This window comes from Lithobates pipiens, unplaced genomic scaffold, assembly GCF_037356315.1.
Source record: "Lithobates pipiens isolate NorthernLeopardFrog02 unplaced genomic scaffold, aLitPip1_a1.2 Scaffold_1, whole genome shotgun sequence".
NCBI classification, from domain to species: Eukaryota; Metazoa; Chordata; class Amphibia; order Anura; family Ranidae; genus Lithobates; species Lithobates pipiens.
Genome location: NW_027507685.1, coordinates 51,572,276 through 51,594,342, shown reverse-complemented (window position 1 = coordinate 51,594,342; position 22,067 = coordinate 51,572,276). Strand labels below are relative to the sequence as shown.

The 22,067-nt window shown below is 43.3% G+C and overlaps 1 protein-coding gene across 1 annotated transcript in view; it reads right to left on the bottom strand.

Moving 5' to 3' along the window:
• LOC143998830 (interleukin-13 receptor subunit alpha-1-like) overlaps positions 1 to 19,775 on the bottom strand; it is a 206,710-nt gene extending 186,935 nt beyond the window's left edge. The window contains exon 1 of the mRNA XM_077493980.1: positions 19,477 to 19,775. Within this exon, the coding sequence (XP_077350106.1) occupies positions 19,477 to 19,552 (76 nt within the window). The 5' untranslated portion in view covers positions 19,553 to 19,775. The remainder of the gene's footprint in view (positions 1 to 19,476) is intronic.
• Positions 19,776 to 22,067: the final 2,292 nt, after the last annotated feature.

Here is a 22,067-nt window from a genome sequence, read left to right as displayed (position 1 = left end):
TCTGCTTTAGAACCACTTTAAGGCCTTAACACAGACCTGCTTTAAAGACCTGCAAGTTAAAGTAAACAACCCTCATTCCTTTTAAAACAGAAATGAAAGGCAAAACATTTGTGCATAGATATAAGAAAAACATTATTAATATCTATCTTCCTCCTTGTGTATAAGTGATCACATAACCTCTGTTCTCAGCTGCATAAGAACCTTTGAGAGCTGGGGGAGGAGAAACAGCAGTACACTGGTATCCCTAGTGAATAATTGTGCAGGTGGGAGGGTTGTGACAGGTCAAGTCAGATCATTAGAGGAGAGCAGGCTGAGCTCTCAGTACAGGCTCAGTACAGGCTCACTTGCCCACTGCCTATCCATTATTATGCATGTGCTTTGCCTTAGACTGTGGAGGCTCTCAAAATGTATAGTTAGGATTGCGGATAATACTGGGGTGCCATGAAGTGGCTCTGCAGTTTAGGCATGTATTTACAAATGTGTGAAAATGAAACTGCTGCTTTTAACATATAATGTTAGGATAATTTGGTTTGGTGCAGTCTGGTCGGTAAGTTGAACTGGGAATCTCTTTGGTTTTGCTGGACATGCATTGCCCTTCCATGTGCATCTTGGTCTTGCCAGTGGCCATTTGCTTGTACTGTCATAAAGGTCCCAGTTGCAACTGGGCCCAGGAATTCCACCACCATTGGGGGGTGCTGCATTAAAGTAAGGCTCAGTTCACACTGCAATGACCCCTAAGTTGTGTGGCTTGTTTTTGATCCAGCTCCAGCCAGTCCAGCTCCTCCTCTTCAGCTACTTTTGATTAATATAAAACTGATGGGATATATCCGATGCCTTGTCATATGTGAGAGCTGAAGATACGATCGGTCATCTGTTGATAAGGGATGTGCTTTTGAACCAGGTGCTTCTGGTAAGTGCATAACCCGTAGGGATTTGCACAAGAGGTGTGGTGGTGGACTACTGAGATTCTGAATGATCTGCTAGCAACACTTGCTACATTTTATATATATTCTTCTGCTTGCATTAGTTTTGCTGACTACGAATTATTATTGAAACATTGATGGACTTTTTTTTTTTCCGGCATATGTAACAGACTTTTTTGGTTTCTTGCATTTGTATTGCAACCAAATATATGAATGGACATATGCCTATTTGAGGAATATGTATGCAGAGTAATCCATAGAGGAACGAATTAAGTTTAAATAACATACAGTATTTATATTTTCTGTTTGAAAGTAATTATATATATATATATATATATATATATATATATATATATATTATATTATATTATAAGGTTTTTTACTGTGTGTAGGTTGATGTTTACATATACTTAGTTTTGTGTTACATTTCAAATTCATACTTATAGTTTTATGTTTAAGTTTTTTTAATAAAAGCGGTGCTAGTGCCTTTGTTATGTTCACCGTTGGTGACTTCCTTTGGCACCAGATTTGAGAATTTTGAGTAATATAGCAGCAGCTATTGTTTAGCACTTACCGTGAGCGCTGAGGGAGTGGGATTTTAGTTTTCTAATATCTTGCTCATATTTCCTTTTGTTTTTGATTTGTTTGCGACTTTTGTGGTTTAACACAATCAAATCACACCAAAGTCGCAGAGGAGTAGTGCAGGAAACTTTTTTTGTTGCTGCTATATGAGCTACATTGATTAGCATGGCACACATTGAAATTAATGTGTTTAAAGTGGTTGTAAACCCTTACAACCAACTTTGACCTACAGGTAAGTAGATTAAGGCTTACCTGTAGGTCCAAGAAATATCTCCTAAACCTACACGGTTTAGGAGATATTTGCCAAAAGACAGGCACTGCTGTCTAGGACGCATGCGCCGTAGACAGCGGTGTGCAGGCGCACTGAGTGCGCCGCTGTCAACGGTGATATGCCGCGAGTGGCGGCTCCCGTGCGCATGCGCGGGAGTAACGTCATCGCGGCTTCGCCAAATGACAGTGGCGGAGCAGCGAGACCAACCGAGAAGATGGATGCTCCGGACTACTGGGGACAGCGGTGATTTAGTTGGCTCCTGTGTCAGGTAAGTGACACATAATGGACTACTATGCGATGCATAGTAGTCCATTATGCTTTACCTTTGCAGGGAATCAAAGAGGAAGTAAACCCATCAGGGTTTACTTCCTCTTTAATTTGTCATGTTTTATGTGTTGCAGTGTGAAACGGGGCTTATAAAAGGCCCCATGACAGGAGTAAAGAGCCCCCCTGAATCAGTGGGAAGGGCCCACCAAAGGGCCCTAGGTCTAGAGGAAAGGGCCCTGGGACCGATGGAAAGGGCCTGGTGGTCAGAGGGGCCTTCATGGTTCGGGGCACTAGGGCCGCAAACGTTTTAGTTAAGCCTCTGGATTTGAGAAAAATTGTTCATAAGGATTAGCGAAAAATAAAAAAACTGCAAAGAACTTTACTTATTTAATTCCAGCCTTCAATCAAAAGAATACTCACATTTGTTATGTGTAAAAATGTAGTTCATAATTTGCCTTTAAACAGTTCATAGCTTCCTGTACATTTTCAGGATTTAGTAATACGTTTCTCTGGTTCCTTTCCTTTAACCCATCATTACACACAGCTGGGTGCCCCCCCTTCCATCTCTGATGGATGCAACCTACAGATCTGCAGGGGTGGGGGAGACCCCCAGCTGCATGTATTAAGGGGGCTAAGGAGGGTGCTAGGGGAATTTTTGTGAAATTCTCAATATGTATTTTAATGCTCTATGTTGACCACAATCTTAGGTCAGAAGTTTGCATTAAAAGCAGAACTAAACATTCGCAATCTACAGTAACTCTTTTTAATCCTTAAGCTACTAGCCTTAGTAAATAGGTAGGAAAGTATATCATATTTACTTTTTTTAACCCTTTTTTAAAGCGATAGTAAACCACATTTTTTTTAAGCCCTGTAAGAAAACTGCATAATGTGCTAGTAGGCATTGCATACTAGCACATTAACAAATACTTACCTTAGAACGAAGCCTTCCAGTGACACGATGTCACAATTAAAGACTTCCTTACAAATTTGAATCCTCTGGCCGTCTGATAGGCAGCGCCACATGCGCACGGGAGTCACAGACTACGGCATGGAGCTCTGAAGGGACAGCACAGGTATGTTGTCCATTCAGAGCGCATGCACCAGTGACATTACTGGCTACATGCAGTGTGAATATCTCCTAAACCGTACAAGTTTAGGAGATATTCACTGTACCTACAGGTAAGCCTTATTATAGTCTTACCTGTAGCTACAAGTAAAAAGAATAATAATAATTACTTTACTTCCACTTTAGCATTTCTTCAGTTACTTCCTGGTTTCTGGCCTAGGCTAAAATAATGGGTATTTACTTTCTTTCATCTGGAGGTAAGCGGGGGGGCATCCTCAGCTAAGCACACCCTCCTGCCAGCGTGCCTGAGATAAGGGCATATGGATTCCAGAAATAAGTAAATGTACATGAATCATCTGCTTAGGGTTACCACCTCATCCCTTTACCTGTAAACACATATGAATTACACAGGTTCTGAGACTATTTTAATACAGATAAGGCACCAAGTGAGTATAATTACCACCTTAATCAGCCACAGAACCTGTGTACTGTATTTTTTGCTCCATAAGACACACCTGACCATAAGGCACACCTAGGTTTTAGAGGAGGAAAACAAGAAAAAAAATATTCTAAACCAAATGGTGTACTAAAATATTTACCAGTGCCCATGAAATGCAGCCTGACCAGTGCCAATACACTGCAGCCTTACTTGTGCCTGGTGAGGATGTCATCACACCTGACAGAGCAGCCCAAGCCGGCCTGCTCTGTCTTCTGTCTGTGACAGGCAAAGGCTCAGGATGACAGGATCGCCCGGCGCTTGTGGGGAACCACCTGGGCAGTATTCGCTCCATAAGACGCACAGGCATTTCCCCCTGTTTTTTTTTTGGGGGGGGGGGGAAAGTGCTTCTTATGAAACGAAAAACACGGTAATTCATATGTGTTTGGGTTTAAAGAGAGGAGGTGGCAACCCTACATCTGCCCTTACTCAAGATGGCTGTGACTAGAAATGCTAGGGGGGTGTTTTTCAAAGTGATTTCTCAACAAAAGAAAGCATGGAGACATGGATGGGTGGTCACTACTTTGAAGAGGAGTATCATTGTTATGGCAGAAGATAGCTGCCATAACCCCAGTATCCTCTTCTTAAGCAGGCGGTCCACTTTCAGATAAAAGTGTTCTTTGCGGCGGATTCACCTCGTGATCACTTTTATCGGTGGCGGTAGAGGGCACCCCCTCCCGTCATGATTTGGTGCCCTCCACCACTTACCGAAGCATTTGGTAGCGGCGGAAGTTATCCGGTTCTTCTCCCTGTTAGGCATGGAGATGAGTGAGGGGAAGATGGCCCCCACTTATCTCCATATCATTGCAGGGTGGAAGTGACGTCAAAACGTCTTAAAGGGATTTTTTTTTTTTTAAATGACATTAAATTATTTATTTATTTATTTTGATCCCAGATCATATATTTAAGAGGTCCTGTCATGCTTTTTTTGTATTACAAGGGATGTTTACATTCCTTGTAATGGGAATAAAAGTGACACAATTTTTTTTTTTTACAACAGTGTAAAAATAAAATATAAAAAGTAAATAAATAAGAAAAAAAAATGTAAACACGTGCCGTACCGCCGAGCTCACATGCAGAAGCAAACACATACGTGAGTAGCGCCCGCATATGAAAGCCGCGTTTAAACCACACATGTGCGATATTGCTGCAATCGTTAGAGCAAGTGCAATAATTCTAGCCCTAGACCTCCTCTGTAACTCAAAACATCCAATCTGTAGAATTTTTAAAAAATTGCCTATGGAGATTTTTAAGGTTAAAAGTTTGTCACCATTCCACGAGCGCAGGGGCGTACCAAGCGGGGGCGGGGGGGAGTTCCGCCCCAGGTGCCACACATTGAGGGGGGTGTAAGTGGCTGGATGGCATTGCTATGGGGTTCACTCTGCACTCAGACACTGTCTGACAGAATCATGAAGGGAATCCCTGGCTCTGGCTGCTCTGTTTTTTGTGAGCTGGAACACCCCCAGCACTGCGCCCGAAATAGTATGATCTAGTTTCTGTTTTCACCTGCTAGCTCCACCCACCACTGCTGAGCAGCCGAGCTGAGTGTGTCATCATTCAGCGCAGGGGTGGCTGCTGTTACACTCTGTGTCCACATCATCTTCCGGAGTCTAAACCTCCCCAGCTGAAGCTGAGAGCCGAGGTGAGCTGGTGATAGGGGTGTGTGGGTTGTGAGAAGACGCTGGAGGAGTGTGTCTGTCCTGCTATCCTTACTGTGCTGGTCTGTCATAGAAGGGGAAGTGGGGGGTTGCTGTGTCCACCACCACCCAGGTATAGTGTAGCTGACCTGATGTGGGGTTGCAGAATACAGGCATGTGCTATGTACAGGTTGTAGACTCCAGATTTGTGCTATGTACAGGTCGCAGAATGCAGGCGCGTGCTATGTACAGGTCGCAGAATGCAGGCATTTGCTATGTACAGGTTGCAGAATCCAGGCGCGTGCTATGTACAGGTTGCAGAATGCAGGCATTTGCTATGTACAGGTTGCAGGCATTTGCTATGTACAGGTTGCAGAAAGCAGGCGTGTGCTATGTACAGGTTGCAGAAAGCAGACGCATGCTATATACAGGTTGCAGAATGCAGGCGTTTGCTAAATACAGGTTGCAGAATGCAGGCGTTTGCTATATACAGGTTGCAGAATGCAGGCGTTTGCTATATACAGGTTGCAGACTCCAGATTTGTGCTATGTACAGGTTGCAGAATGCAGGCGTGTGCTGTGTACAGGTTGCAGAATGCAGGCGTGTGCTGTGTACAGGTTGCAAAATGCAGGCGTGTGCTGTGTACAGGTTGCAGAATGCAGGCGTGTGCTGTGTACAGGTTGCAAAATGCAGGCGTTTCCTGTGTACAGGTTGCAGAATGCAGGCGTGTGCTGTGTACAGGTTGCAGAATCCAGGCGTGTGCTGTGTACAGGTTGCAGAATGCAGGTGTGTGCTGTATATGGCTGTGTGACCACCACCTACCTATAGTAGCTGAGCTGTGAGCTTACCTGGTAAGGGGGGGGGGGGGTGGTGGTGTTGCTGTGTTCACAAACCAGGTATAGAGTAGATGAGCTGATCTGATAAAGATGTGGACTTACACCCACATCTTGCAGCCATCAGATCCGTCCAGCAAGCAGCAGGTCACAGCAGCATCTTGCCATCTTCCCTGCGGCCATCAGATCCCATCCATGGTCCAGCAAGCAACACGCCTTGTCAGCAGGTCAGTTCCCAAATCTGAATCAAATCATCAATGCCAGTACTGTCCTCGGGGACAGATCCGATCCAGAGATCGCCATACAGTGGGATCTCTGGATCAGATCTGTCCCCGAGGACAGTAGATAATGCAAAGTATGGGCCATACTTTGTATTGTCAGCTGTCTCACTCTGATGTCTCCCTCATAGCAGCTCCAGTCCAGCTCTCCACTTTCCTGACCTTGGCACGATATGTCCAAAAATGTGGCATCTGCTCACACCTGAGTGACTGACACCTCTGTCCTGTCCCGTCTATTGTCACTGGCTAACATTAATGAACAGCATCGGGAGCGGACGTCCCCATCCCCCCACAGCTCCACCCAGGTCTCCCATCCCACCCGCAGACCTGAGCCACCAGCCAGCTGGCCAGACCCGAACAAAGCTGAATTTGCCTTTGATCAGGTCTCCGATGTAGAAAACTGGAAGCGACAGCACGGTGTTACTTCCAGTTTACTCGGTAGCCAACAGCGCCATTTAAAAAAGAAAGCAGAATTAAAAAACACTGATCTTGGCAGAGGAGGGTGTTTTTTTGTGGGTGTTTTTACAGTTGGGGGGTGCCAGATATAGGATGGGCCCTGGGTGCCAAATGCTTTAGGTACGCCCCTGCACGAGCGGGCGCAATTTTGACGTGTGACATGTTGGGTATCAATTTGCTCGGCATACCATCTTTCACAATATAAAAAAAAAAAAAATGGGCTAAAGTTACTGTTGCCTTATATTTTTTAATTCAAGAAAGTGTATTTTTTTCCAAAAAAAGTGCGCTTGTAAGACCTCTGCGCAAATATGGTGTGACAGAAGTAATGCAACAACAGCCATTTTATTCTCTAGGGTGTTAGAGAAAAAAAACACCCTAGAGGCTCAGTCAGTGTTTTCAGTTTGTTGTGCTTACAGTTTTGTCCAGTTTAAAGTGGTTGTAAACCCTCCCCTACAACTTTGTCCCATGTGAATCAGCATAAAAAACCCTAATGAACATTGCTTGTAGATATCTCCTTACTTGCTTAGTATTGTTGTAATCCTTTTTGTTCTTTAGAATGATGTCACTGAGCATGCCCAGATCTCCCCCAATTTACGGCACACTCTCTATGTCTTATCTATCTGTTATCAGGACTTCCTATGGCACACAGCACTGAACTCCCAGCAGGCTGCTAATCACTCAGAGCTTCCTTCTACACACCATGTGACCATGTGACCTCACATACAGTGTAAATCAGGGAAAGGGACAGCAGTACTGCAGTCTTATCAGCTGAAGCTGATAGGACTCATACAGGCAAACACTAGGTAATCAGCACAAGTAAATACTATGAATTAAAACAAGTCAGCTATGAGCAGGGAAGCAGGGTTGCTATAGAAACGTTGGATTGAGAAGGAGGCTTGGTTAACAGTACAGGAAGTGCTCAATGTAAGGGCGGAAATACACTCCACTGTGGACTCAGAAAACAATACTTAAGATGGCGCTGCCTAACCCCTGGAAACAAGTTTTTTAAAGTTTCTTTAAATCGGTCCTCCACCTTGAAGTGGAAGTTCCGCTAATCTTATCCCTCCCCCCCTCCGGTGCCACAATCGGCACCTTTTAGGGGGGAGGGGGTGCAGTTACCTGGATAATCCAGGTATTTGCACCCACTTCCGGGACAAGACCGCCGCAGATGCCCCCCGTTGTGTTCTGGGAAACACACAGTTCCCAGGACACAGTGGGGACCAGCAGAGACGTGCAGCGCGACTCGCGCATGCGCAGTAGGGAACCGGGCAGTGAAGCAGCAATGCTTCACTTCCCGATTCCCTGACAGAGGATGGCGGCGGGGGCAGCAGAGAGACGACGATTGCTCGTCATCTGCCGCCGACATCTCTGGACCCTGGGACAGGTAAGTGTCAATTTATTGAAAGTCAGCAGCTGCAATATTTATAACTGCTGGCTTTTAATAATTTTTTAAAGGTGCAGAACCACTTTAAACAGTAAGTAATATGCAATTTGGGCTGGATTACAGTGGCTATAGTTTGATAATTACTTATTATATTATAATGGACTAAATGAAAAGAAGCATCAGAGTGGGAGAGTTTACCTCCTCTTTAAGGAATGGAATTTTATCAGTCACATACTCTACTAACTGCAAAGCCAAACACACAAAATAGTTTCACTTTCTTGAAGATCCTGTAGATACATCAGCATTCAGGAAGAAAAGGATTGATGTAAATAACTCTGTACTCTTACTGGAAGTATTGGGCCTCTCCCAACAATATTTAACCGTCCACCCTTATCCCCCTATTGTGTTAATTACTTCTCACAATCATGCCTCATAAAACAAACAATGTCTGACAGAGACATAGAGGTGAAGGCATATTGCTAGAGATACAGGAAGTGACTCAAAGATGAACTTTACAGAGATACAAAACATCTTGAGACCTTTCTCCTGACGTCTTGGATGCAGTAGGACTCAGGATGTGAAAGGGCAGGACCAGAAGCTAATAAGGTCCTGCTAGATGCACATACACTGAAAGGGAACACGCTGACAGAAGTAGAGAGTGTAGTGTGAAGAGTGGTACTGCCGCTCCCTCATTGTCCAATCAGTGGGTAGTGGGCAGAAAGATGATATCACTATACGCTGAAATCCAGTGGGGCCCCCTGAACTGCAAAGGTTAAATGCTTGTCTGGGGAGAGAGGAATAAAGTCAAATACTTTGCTCATTTCTAACTTCTGCAGGATTATTCCTCTTCATTAGACTTCTCTCCCCAGCAGCTCCTCTTCACTGGTTGAGCGGTCACAGCTCTCCAATGTCATCGCTTACAATGTGACGAGTGGTTCCCCATTGTATGCAATGATTTAGAGGGCCCGAGTGAAGAGTGCTAAAGGAGCAAGAAATCGTGTAAGTAGTTGGCGGGTTCACACTTATGCGAATAGGATGTGGGTTTTCTCCACATCCAATTTGCATGACAGGAGAGTGTGACTGGCTCTCAATGGAGCTGGTTCACACAACTCCGGGGGTGGTCACGGTCCGTATTTGGAAAGGGTCCTGCTTATCTTTGGTTCCAATTCAGGTGTGAATTCAGGCCAAAATACGGACCTGATTTGCACCTGATTCCATGAACAGGGACCCCCTGCTGTGACCTGTGGCCGTAGCATGTGTGAACCCAGCCTTAAATATTGCAGTTTAATAAGGGGACCCCACTGCAACAGGTAACTTTTTTTCTTCAGCTCAGGTTCAAGCTTTAAGGCTCATTCTCACAGATTGCAGCTCTTGGCCCCCGAAAAGAGATCTGTGGTGGATTGCTTTTCAGGGGGTGTTTGGCAGGTGGCGAGGAAGTGATACGTCACTTCATCATCACTTGTTTTAGGCTAAACCACCTGCATTGCATGCTGTTGCAAAGTGGTAGTGACATGGCCCCAAACACTGAAGCCAGTTGTGTTCATCATTCTAATATTCTCTGAAATATTGCCTGTGCCATGTGCAACACAGGAAAGGCAGGGGGAGATTAAAGAGCTGAATGCATGGCTTAAGATCTGGTGTAAGACGGAAGGGTTTGGGTTTGTAGAGCATTGGACTGACTTTTCATTGGGGTCCAACCTATATACTAAAGATGGTTTACACCTGAATGGAAGGGGGTCTGCTGTGCTGAGGGACAGGTTTATGGGAAGGTTGGAGGAGTGTTTAAACTAGGAGGGGGGGGGGGGGTTTGAACTAGAATTCAATCGGGCAGACAGGTCAGTTAGGGATCAAACATTTATGGAGGGTGGAATGGGGATAGATGGGGGGGAGGGTTATGGCAGGTGACAAGAAAGTTCCCATGTTACAAACAATCATTGGTAATGATAGTGCGATTTGTACTACTAAAAAAGATATGCAAAACACCAGAGAAAAATGTAACAATGCATTAAAGTGTTTGTTCACAAATGTCAGACGTCTGCCAAGCTTTCAGAGAGGCAGGGCAAAAAGGAAAGGTGGTGGGGTCTGTCTCTATGCGAGAAGTGATCTCAAAGTAAGCGTGAATGAGGACTCAGTTGATGGAGAGTGTGATGTGGCTGAAGCATTATGGGTGGAACTTCATATAGATGTGCGTAGTTCAAAGTTAATCATTGGAGTTTGTTATAAACCACGCAATGATAACGAGGAGGTGAGGACTCAACTCTTTGCAGAGATGTAAATGGCTGCAAGGACTGGGACGGTGATAATGAGGGAGTTTAACTACCCAGAAATTGACTGGAGTAATGGCACTGCTGGATCAGTTAAAGGGCAAAAATGTATAAACCTATTACAGGACAGTGTTATGGTCCAGTTTATTGAGGCCCCAACTAGGAATGATGCTCTGTTGGACCTGATAATTTCAAACCATGCAGAGCTTATTACTAATGTTCATATAAAGAAACATCTGGGTAGCAGTGACCATAACATGATTTCATTTGATATTAGCTATAAGTAGAAAACACACACGGGAAAGATAAAAACACTTAACTTTAAGTGAGCAAATTTTCCAAGGATGAGAGCTGCTCTCCAGGACTTATAGTGGGAGGGAATATTGGCATCAATGGACACAGAACAGAAATGGGAATTCTTCAAAAAGACTGTTTGTGAACTCACTGCAAAGTATATTCCCATGGGCAATAAGTTTAAAAGGCTAAAAATAAAACCTATGTGGCTCACGGCCAAAGTTAAAAAAGTTATAAACAATAAGAAAAGAGCTTTTAAAAAATATAAAAATGAAGGAACACTACTGTCGTTTAAAATGTTACAAAGAATATAACAGAATATGTAAAAAGGAAAACAAGGATGCAAAAATTCAAAACAAATGACAGATTTCAAATGATAGTAGGACAAACCCCAAGAGGGGACAAACAAAAAGGCAAATGCATTAAATACATGCTTCAGTTCTATGTATACAAAGGAGCATGGGGGACCTCAAGTCCATAATGGGGATGGTATCAGAACAGCCCCAAATGATCCACAATGGCTCAAAAGTGATATGGTCCATAAATATTTAGACAGACTAAAGGTGGATAAAGCACCTGGACCAGATGGCATCCACCCACGGATCCTAAAAGAATTGAGCTCTGTCATTTCAAAGCCATTGTTTATAATTTTTAGGGACTCAATAATGGCGGGAATGATCCACCGGATTGGTATAGGGCCATTTGCCTATATTTAAAAAGGGAACAAAGTCTTTAGCAACTAACTATAGACCTGTTAGTTTAACTTCTATAGTTGGGAAGATACTGAAGAGTTTAATAAAAGACCACATAGATGAGTTCTTGCTGGAAAAAAATATTCAAGCAACAGAGAGCATGGATTCATGAAACACAAAAGTTGAGTAGTGGCTAATGATTGTTACTCTGAATGGTCTAAGGTTATCAGTGGTGTACTCCGAGGTTCAGTGTTGGGACCCTTACTTTTTAATATATTTATAAATTATATTGGGTCTGGGATTAAAAGTACAATTTCAGTCTTTGCAGATGACACTAAGCTATGCAGTGGAATAACGACCTTACAGGATGTCTCCAACTTACAAACCGACCTCAATGCACTGTCTAGTTAGGCGAATAGGTGGCAGATGAGGCTTAATGTTGATAAATGTAAAGCTATGCACTTGGAGGCTAATAATATGCATGCATCATACATACTAGGGGGAGTACAAATGTGGAACAAGGTGCTTTGGAGGCATCTCATAAGAACCCTCCCATGTTGAGGGCATGTGGCCTCGTATGGTTCCGGAGGGGAGGGGTGCTCTCTCGTTCCCCCTCTTTTCCTGCAGCCTGGCAGGTTTAATGCTCGGATAAGGGTCTGGTATGGATTTTGGGGGGAACCCTACACCATTCTTTTTTACATTTTGGCACAGGGTTCCCTATTTTGGGGGGAACCCCTACGGCATTTTATTTTTAAATTTGGTGCAGGGTTCCACTTAACATCCATACCAGAGCTGAAGGGCCTGGCATTTTGGGGGGACCCGCGGCATTTTTTTTTTACATTTTGGTTCTTGGTTCCCCTTAATATTCATACCAGACCCAAAGGGCCTGGTAATGGACTGTGGGGGGAACCCGTGCCTTTTTTCAATGAGTTTTATCTACAGTGGTGTGAAAAAGTGTTTGCCCCCTTCCTCATTTCCTGTTCCTTTGCATGTTTGTCACACTTAAGTGTTTCGGAACATCAAACCAATTTAAACAATAGTCAAGGACAACACAAGTAAACACAAAATGCAATTTGTAAATGAAGGTGTTTATTATTAAAGGTGAAAAAAAATCCAAACCATCATGGCCCTGTGTGAAAAAGTGATTGCCCCCCTTGTTAAAACATACTATAACTGTGGTTGTCCACACCTGAGTTCAATTTCTCTAGCCACACCCAGGCCTGATTATTGCCACACCTGTTCACAATCAAGGCATCACTTAAATAGGAGCTGCTTGACACAGTAAGGTCCACCAGAAGATCCTTAAAAGCTACACATCATGCCGAGACCCAAAGAAATTCAGGAACAATTGAGAAAGAAAGTAATTGAGATCTATCAGTCTGGAAAGGGTTATAAAGCCATTTCCAAAGCTTTGGGAATCCAGCGAACCACAGTGAGAGCCATTATCCACAAATGGCGAAGACATGGAACAGTGGTGAACCTTCCTAGGAGTGGCCGGCTGCCCAAAATTACCCCAAGAGCGCAGCGACGACTCATCCAAGAGGTCACAAAAGACCCCACAACAACGTCCAAGGAACTGCAGGCCTCACTTGCCTCAGTTAAGGTCAGCGTTCATGCCTCCACCATCAGGAAAAGACTGGGCAAAAATGGCCTGCATGGCAGAGTTCCAAGGAGAAAACCACTGCTGAGCAAAAAGAACATCAAAGCTCGTCTCAATTTCTCCACAACACATCTTCATGATCCCCAAGACTTTTGGGACAACATTCTGTGGACCGATGAGACAAAAGTGGAACTCTTTGGAAGGTGTGTGTCCAAGTATATCTGGCATAGAAGGAACACTGCATTTCATAAAAAGAAAATTATACCAACAGTAAAATATGGTGGTGGTAGTGTGATGGTCTGGGGCTGTTTTGCTGCTTCAGGACCTGGAAGACTTGCCGTGATAAAAGGAACTATGAATTCTGCTGTCTACCAAGAGATCCTGAAGGAGAATGTCCGACCATCTGTTCGTGTACTCAAGCTGAAACGAACTTGGGTTCTGCAGCAGGACAATGGTCCTAAACACACCAGCAAGTCCACCACCGAATGGCTGAAGAAAAACAAAATGAAGACTTTGGAGTGGCCTAGCCAAAGTCCTGACCTGAATCCTATTGAGATGTTGTGGTATGACCTTAAAAAGGCCGTTCATGCTCGAAAACCCTCTAATGTAACTGAATTAGGACAATTCTGCAAAGATGAGTGGGCCAAAATTCCTCCAGGATGCTGTAAAAGCCTCATTGCACGTTATCGCAAACGCTTGGTTGCAGTTGTTGCTGCTATGGGTGGCCCAACCAGTTATTAGGTTTAGGGGGCAATCACTTTTTCACACAGGGCCATGATGGTTTGGATTTTTTAATAATAAACACCTTCATTTACAAATTGCATTTTGTGTTTACTTGTGTTGTCCTTGACTATTGTTTAAATTGGTTTGAGGTTCCAAAACACTGAAGTGTGACAAACATGCAAAGGAACAGGAAATGAGGAAGGGGGCAAACACTTTTTCACACCACTGTATATTGCCGAGACCCGACAATTCATTATAGCCGCGATCAGTTTTAAATGGCTTTTTTTCCTTTAGAAATATAATTTTGCTCTGGTACTGTTATAAACATGAGAAAAATGTGCCACTTTACAGGCATACTATAGACACCCCCCAGACACGATATTTAAAGGAATATTTAATTTTTATTGTTTCACTTTAATAATTATTAAAATCACTGCTTTTGAAAAAAACTGTATTTTTTAAAACTTTTTTTGCATTGATACATGTCAATGGCAGGACCCAGGTCCCCAAACACTTTTTATGACAATAAGTTGCATATAAGCCTTTAAAATGAACACTTTTGTTTTTTCATGTTAGTGTCCCATAGACTTTAATGGTGTTCCGCGGCTTTTCGAATTTGCCACGAACACCGCATATTCTTCGCTGTGTGGCAAACAGGCGAACACCCAATGTTTGAGTTAAACCTACGTTCGACTCGAACATCTGGCTCATCCCTATATATATATATATATATATATATATATATATATATATATATATATAATGTATATGTCATGAATAGGAGGTTTTTTTTTTTCTTTTGGTGTCATGATGGTGGTAGGAAATAAACAGCTTAAACAAAATGTTTACCATGGAGTTAATTTACTAAAGGCATTAAATCCACTTTGCACTACAAGTGCACTAAAAGTGCACTTGGAAGTGTATTTGCAAGTGCAGTCGCTGTAGATTGCTGCAGATCTGAGGGGAAGTGCTGAAATGAGGGGAAGCTTTGCTGATTTTATCATCCAATCATGCATCGTGCAAGCAAAAATGCTTTTTTTTATTTTCCTTGCATGTCCCCCTCAGGTCTACAGCGACTGCACTTCCAAGTGCACTTGCAGTGCAAAGTGGAGTTAAATAACCCCCCATGCTTGGCTATATTTTTCTTTAATAAAAAAATAGCATGAGATATTACCATAAACATTTACCACCAAATGAAAAAAGACAATTTTTTCCTGGAAAAAGGTAGAATTCCCCTAAATACACTTGAGACTGTTTTTTAGTGAGTCAGTTTCAATAACACATGCCAAATTGCGAAACTGCAATAAGACATTAAGATTTGTTTTACCTTCAGGCATTAAGTGGTTCACTGCCCTTTCACCAGTCTTTCATGAATTAACCCCAGTAATAAATAAGTCCCCCCATCTCCCCACGTCATTAACCATTACAAGGGAATAACATGAAAAGTAGGCAGAAGTAAATCACATTTATCTGGACTTGTTCTATAATGCTGAAGATGTTTCCCAGCTCATGCCTCCACTTGTTCACTTCTTGTCAGGGGTGGCTCGTCCATTAAGGGCACACAGCGCTCCCCTCTCTATCCATGCCACCCCCCATATGAGTAATGGAAAGATTCATGCATACGGCCATGCCGCCACCCTATATTCATGCGTCAGGCCCCTTTTAGGAGGCCAAGCACATGAATTACAGTAGTGGGGGTGTTTTTTTAAGCACCTTATTAGAGCCGTAGGCTCTAATAGGCTTCAAAATAGGGTGGACTTGGAGCGCAGAGCATTGCGCTCGGAGCCCACCAAGTTGTGTTAGAAATGCAAATGAATATTCACTTTTCTAACACTAAATTGCCTCTCCGCCAATCAGGAAGTGTGGGTCTGATACCCATTTCCCAATTCACTGAAAGATCAGGCAATCCTATTGGACACTTAGGATAAGGGGGATGCACTGTGGAAGCCGCCGTGATCCACACAACAGGAGGAGGAAGAAAGCTGCCAGACATGCTGCCCGCCTGCTTCCGAGATGGGGTAAGTGAGGGGCTTTGATGTCCTGATTGTCCTCCAGGGGAAGGGGGAGTTCCCACTCCTTCTGAGTGACCGGGGGGGTGCGAAGGGGGCTGTTTACCAACCCCCCAAAAGAACAAAACATGAGCCGCCACTGCTTCTTGTACCAGGACACAGCTGACACAGATTAGAACTGGAGAAGTTCTCTTATCTCTATCTACGCTTATCTATTAAAATTTATAGTATACTCTTATCTTCTAAAGAATGCTGGAAACAACAAAGGGTGCAATACCTTTTGTTTTTGTTTATCACCATTTACTTTCATGTAAGTAGTATTCAAGATAACACAATTGTTCATATTTGTACCAGCTACAAAACTTTGTGATTTATTGTTCATATCTTTTCTAATAACAACTGATTGTAAAAAACTGAAGAAGTGGCTTGGATAAGCTATGAAATGTCCTTGGTAGAACTCATCTCTAACCCTAAGACTTCTTTCATATGGGCTGGAGGGTGGTAAAACCAGGCGGTTGAGCCACAGCTGCCGACCTGCAACTCATTGGAGTATAAAACCGTGAGAGTTTAATATTTGCCTTAGAGAAGAGTTCTCTAGTCCTCAGCATCACAGAACAAGTCAAGGTGAATGTGACTGAAGCTGGCCATACACTGATTGCAATTTGGCCGGTTCAGCAGGGACTTCCGGAATTTCAATTAGTGTGTGATTATCCCTGTAGGATAATCACACACTGATTGAAATTCCGGCGATCCCTGCTGACCCTGGAGTCAATCATGTGATCAAGTTCTGTTGAAGGGCCACGCTGGAAAATGTTTTTTTATGATCGTCTGCAGCCTGTGATAAGTGTATTCTGATAGCAGCTGACCTGCTGTCAGAATATGATGTTTTCGGGTGGGGGGGGGGGGGGGAGCCTCTATTCATCTCACTTGTATGGAAGGAGCAATCTTTTATTTATTTATTTATTTTGTCTAGCCTGCCAGCTGAACAAAGCAAAAAAGAAAAACTGTGTATGGCCAGCATAAAGGATAAGTTCACCTTTGGAACACGTTACATGTTCCATACATATAAAGGCCCCTTTTACACAGGCCGGATATGTTTTCTCAGGAGGGGATTTGTATACTGATCCCTGCTGAGTTGAGCGGAGTGGACAGATGACAGGGTCCGCTTACGCAGAACAGACATTGACACAGCCTGCTCTGCTCTATGGGCAGTCAGATGTAAATGGACCAGCAGTTTGTTTACACCCAACTACCTTTCGATCTGGCCAGACAGAGGGGAATGGATCCCCTTCCGTTTGCTTTTGCCGGATTGGAGGTAGGTGGGTGTAAATGGACACATGTCTGTTTACATCTGCTACTTCATAGACGAGGATGGGGGGTCCGATCAGGTCCACCTGAAAAATGGACAGGAGGACCTGATCTAACTGCTCGTGTGACTGGGGACTTGGGGTAAAAAATGTTACATGTTCCAGCTCTTCTTTCCTCCTCCCTGTGACAGTGGATCGTCTCACTGCACCTGCTGTCAAAATTTAAAAACAGGGCCTCCACACACACAGCTGCATCATACATTCACAGAATTCTGTGAATGAATGAACTACAAGTACCGTTGGCCACCACGGTTGAAGGCTAATGCCGCGTACACACGACCGGACTTTCCGGCAGACTAGGTCCGATGGTCTTCCCGACGGACTTTCGGCGGCGTTCCGATGGACTTTCTGAACGAACGTCCTTGGACACACACCATCACACCAAAGTCCGACGGATTTGAATGCAATGACGTACAAATGGACTAGAATAAGGAAGTTCATAGACAGTAGCCAATAGCTGCCCTAGCGTCGGTTTTTGTCCATCGGACTAGCATACACACGAACGGATTTCTGGATAGAAAACATGTTCTATTTCTAATGTCCGTCTGATTTTTAGACAGCAAAGGTCCGATGAAGCCCACACATGATCGAATTGTCCGGATTCGATCATGAAGCCCACACATGATCGAATTGTCCGGATTTGTTCGTTTGCTGTCAAAGTCCAGTCGTGTGTACACTGCATTATAGTTCTCAATGAACTTGATTGATTCTTCCTGTCATTCAGAAACTGCCTGCCTATTATCAGAGATACGGTCAGACAGTGAGTGTACTGAGAGTCTGCAAGATCCTTACAGGCTGCAGAGTAAAATAGGATACACACTATAAGTAAATCAGAAGAAAAAAAGATTGTTTCGATTTTCGTATAGTATACACAACTTTTGACATCCTATTGAAACTTTCCAAACTAAAATTTTCAGAAGTGAAAAACTCCAAAATTTTTCTTGGACATGACCAGAGCGATTTTCATTCAATGTGTATTGTTTTCATACGAGAGAAATCATATATGAAAGACTGTGCATGATCAGAAACAATAAACAACAACGATCGTTTGCCTGATTTTGTTATAGTGTGTACTCACTTATAAATAATGTAGCCTTTAGCTACTACTGTACTAGTTATGACATGACCTGGATAATTGAAAACCTTCACATACAACGCAAGCAGTATAATGTTGTGTACGGTTGAAGGCTTATGCCGCGTACACACGACCGGACTTTCCGGCAGACTAGGTTCGACGGTCTTCCCGACGGACTTTCGGCGGAGTTCCAATGGACTTTCTGAACGAACGTACTTGGCCACACACAATCACACCAAAGTCCGACGGATTCGAACGTGATGACGTACAAATGGACTAGAATAAGGAAGTTCATAGACAGTATCCAATAGCTGCCCTAGCGTCGGTTTTTGTCCATCGGACTAGCATACACACGAACGGATTTCTCGATAGGATCTGGTTCCGGCGAAAAAAATTGAAACATGTTCCATTTCTAAAGTCCGTCTGATTTTTAGACAGCAAAGGTCTGATGAAGCTCACACACGATCGAATTGTCCGGATTTGTTCCGTCTGACCTTTGCTGTTGAAAAGTCCAGTCGCGTGTACACGGCATTATAGTTCTCAATGAACTGCGAGGGTGCTGGTGAGCCTTCTCATAGTCCATTGATTCTTCCTGTCATTCAGATATTACTGTCATTATCGGAGATACGGTCAGACAGTGAGTGTACTGAGAGTCTGCAAGATCCTTACAGGCTGCAGAGTAAAATAGGAGACACACTATAAGTATATCAGAAGAAAAAAATTTTCGTATAGTATACACAACTTTTGACATCCGATTAAAACTTTCCAAATTAAAATTTTCAGGAGGGGAAAAACTCCAAAATTTTTCTTGGACATAAACAGAGCGATTTCCATTCAAGGTGTATTGTTTTCATACGAGAGAAATCAGATACGAAAGACTGTGCATGATCAGAAACGATAAACAACAACGATCGTTTTTACCTGATTTTCTTATAGTGTGTACTCACTTAAAAAAAAAAAAAATGCACAAATAATGTAGCCTTTAGCTACTACTGTACTAGTTATGACATGACTTGGATAATTGAAAACCTTCACATATCACGCAAGCAGTATAATAGACTCAGAAAATTTTGTGTATTTCACTGCACTTAGGATTCCAAAAAAAATTGCCTATAGTGTTTTATAATTTTAGTGCTGCTATTTAAATAATAAATGCAAAAGGTGTTTTTTTTTTTTTTGGGACATTAATATTAGTGTACCAACCAGTGGAATTGATTATTGGTTAGTATAACAGACTATATCAGAAATTGAGTACTTACTATTCCTAGAAGCAGTAGAAGTCACAAAATACAGCATTAAAATGATAAGTCCTTGGAGACAGAGAGATGTTTCCATTTCTGGGTTAAATTCAGCTTAGAGGCAAATATCTGCGTCCTAAACAACTCAGCAGTGCTGCAATCTTTACTGTTTTAGAAGCTTTTGCTCAGAAAGGATAAGGAAACTCAATTTCCAGGAAAACACACTTCCTCCTACATAGTGTGTCCACCCCTTTCCTCCCACTGAGTGTAATACGGCCTTCTACAGAAAAAACTATGCCAGAGATGGTGAAAACCTCCACACAACTATTCTCTCTCTGCTGGGCAATGACATCTGAGTGCAAAGTGACACAGGCTGTGTGTTTAAAACCACATATCTTAGCTATTATTCATTGTGGAAACACCCATAGAATAATTTCCTCACTGTTCCTTTCTGGTAGTGAGAGTTAATTGTTACATAAATGATAACAAACCCCAGAGGGAATGCAAAACTTACAATATCTGATACATATAATTTTTGGCACTGACACCAACAATTGGACACTATTCCTCTCACTGACATCAATAATTGGACTGAGAGCATTTCAAAATTTTCACTCTCCTGCTGTAAGTCCCAAAGTGTTAGCAGACTCTTATGACACATACACACGACCAGTACACACGACAGATTTTCTGACGGAGTTCCACTGAAACGGTCTTGCCTACACGCAATCACACCAAAGTCCGATCGTCTAGAACGCGGTGACGTACAACACATACGACGGGACTAGAAAAAGGAAGTGCAATAGCCAGTAGCCAATAGCTGCCCATGCGTTGTTTTTTTCGTTGGAACAGCATACAGACAAACGGTTTTCCCGATAGGAATTGATTCCGTCTGAAAGATTTAAAACATGTTCTATTTGTAGGTCCGTCAGAATTTTGGAAAAAAAAAAAGTCCAATGAGGCCCACACACGATCGGAATATCCAATGTAAAGATTCTGTATGACTTTCTGCTTAAAAGTCTGACCGTGTGTACACGGCATCACAGTATTTCACAAAAGTGAGTACACCCCTCACATTTTTGTAAATACTTTATTATATCTTTTCATGTGACAACACTGAAGGAATGACACTTTGCTACAATGTAAAGTAGTGAGTGTACAGCTTGTATAACAGTGTATTATTTATTATTTGATGTCCCCTCAAAATAACACACATCCATTAACCACTAAGTGTCCGCGCTATAGCCAAAAGACGGCTACAGCGCGGACTCCAATTGCCGGGAGGGCGTCCCTGGACGTCCTCTTGTTTTATTCCCCATTGCATGCTGCCGCGGGTGCGCATCGTTGTCACGTATTAGTGCCATCTGTCATCAGTGCCACGTATTAGTGCCATCTGTCATCAGTGCCACGTCAGTGTCACGTGTCATCAGTGCCATTGTCCTGGTGCTCCAGGGCCTTCAAAAGTGTAATAGGTAGTCAACAAGTTAGATGTGTAATTTATGCTCCAAGAACACCTGACAGTGCTCCCTGCATATTGGGCCTCTCTAAGGCTGCTTTCACACTGGGGCGGTATTCAGGCGTTACAGCGCTAAAAATAGCGCCTGTGTAGCGCCTGAAAAAAACCGGCCCCTTTCACTCCAGTGTGAAAGCCGGAGGGCTTTCACACTGGACCGGTGCGCTGGCAGGACAGTGAAAAGTCCTGCTAGCCGCATCTTTGGAGCGGTGAAGGAGCGGTGTATTCACCGCTCCTAAACCGCTCCTACCCATTGAAATCAATGGGACAGCGCGGCAATACCGCCGGCAAAGCGCCGCTGCAGCGGCGCTTTGCGGGCGGTTTTAACCCTTTTTCGGCCGCTAGCGGGGGTTAAAACCACCCCGCTAGCGCCCGCAGACCGCCGATAAAACGACCGTAAAGCGCCGCTAAAAATAGCGGCGCTTTACCGCCGACGCCCGCACCGCCCCAGTGTGAAAGGGGCCTTAGTGGCTAGGCTGTGAAAAAGTCCCACACATGTGGTATCATAATACTCAGGAGGAGTAGCAGAAAGTATTTTGGGGCATCATTTGTGGTATACAAATGCCATGTGAGAGAAATAACCTATTACAATGACAATTTTGTGGGAAAAAAAATCTTAATTTTGCAAAGAATTGCGGGAAAAAATGACAACATCAAAAACCTCACCATGAATCTTACTAAATACCTTGGAATATCTACTTTCAAAAAAGGAGTCATTTGGGGGGTATTTGTACTTTCCTGGCTTGTTATGGTGGCAAGAAATGAGATAGGCCAACAGTACAGCAGGTGTGATAAATTTGTTATGATTTGCACCACAGTTTGTAGACTATAACTTTCACAAAGACCAAATAATATCCACTAAGTTGGGTTATTTTTACCAAAGATATGTAGCAGTATACCGTATATACTCGAGTATAGGCCGACCCGAATATAAGCCGAGGCCCCCAATTTACCCCCAAAAAAACTGGCAAACGTATTGACTCGTGTATAAGCCGAGGGTGAGACATGCCTGTCCATCCCTGTGTGTGTGTCCGTCCATCCCTGTGTGTCCGTCCATCCCTGTGTGTCCGTCCATCCATCCCTGTGTGTGTGTGTGTGT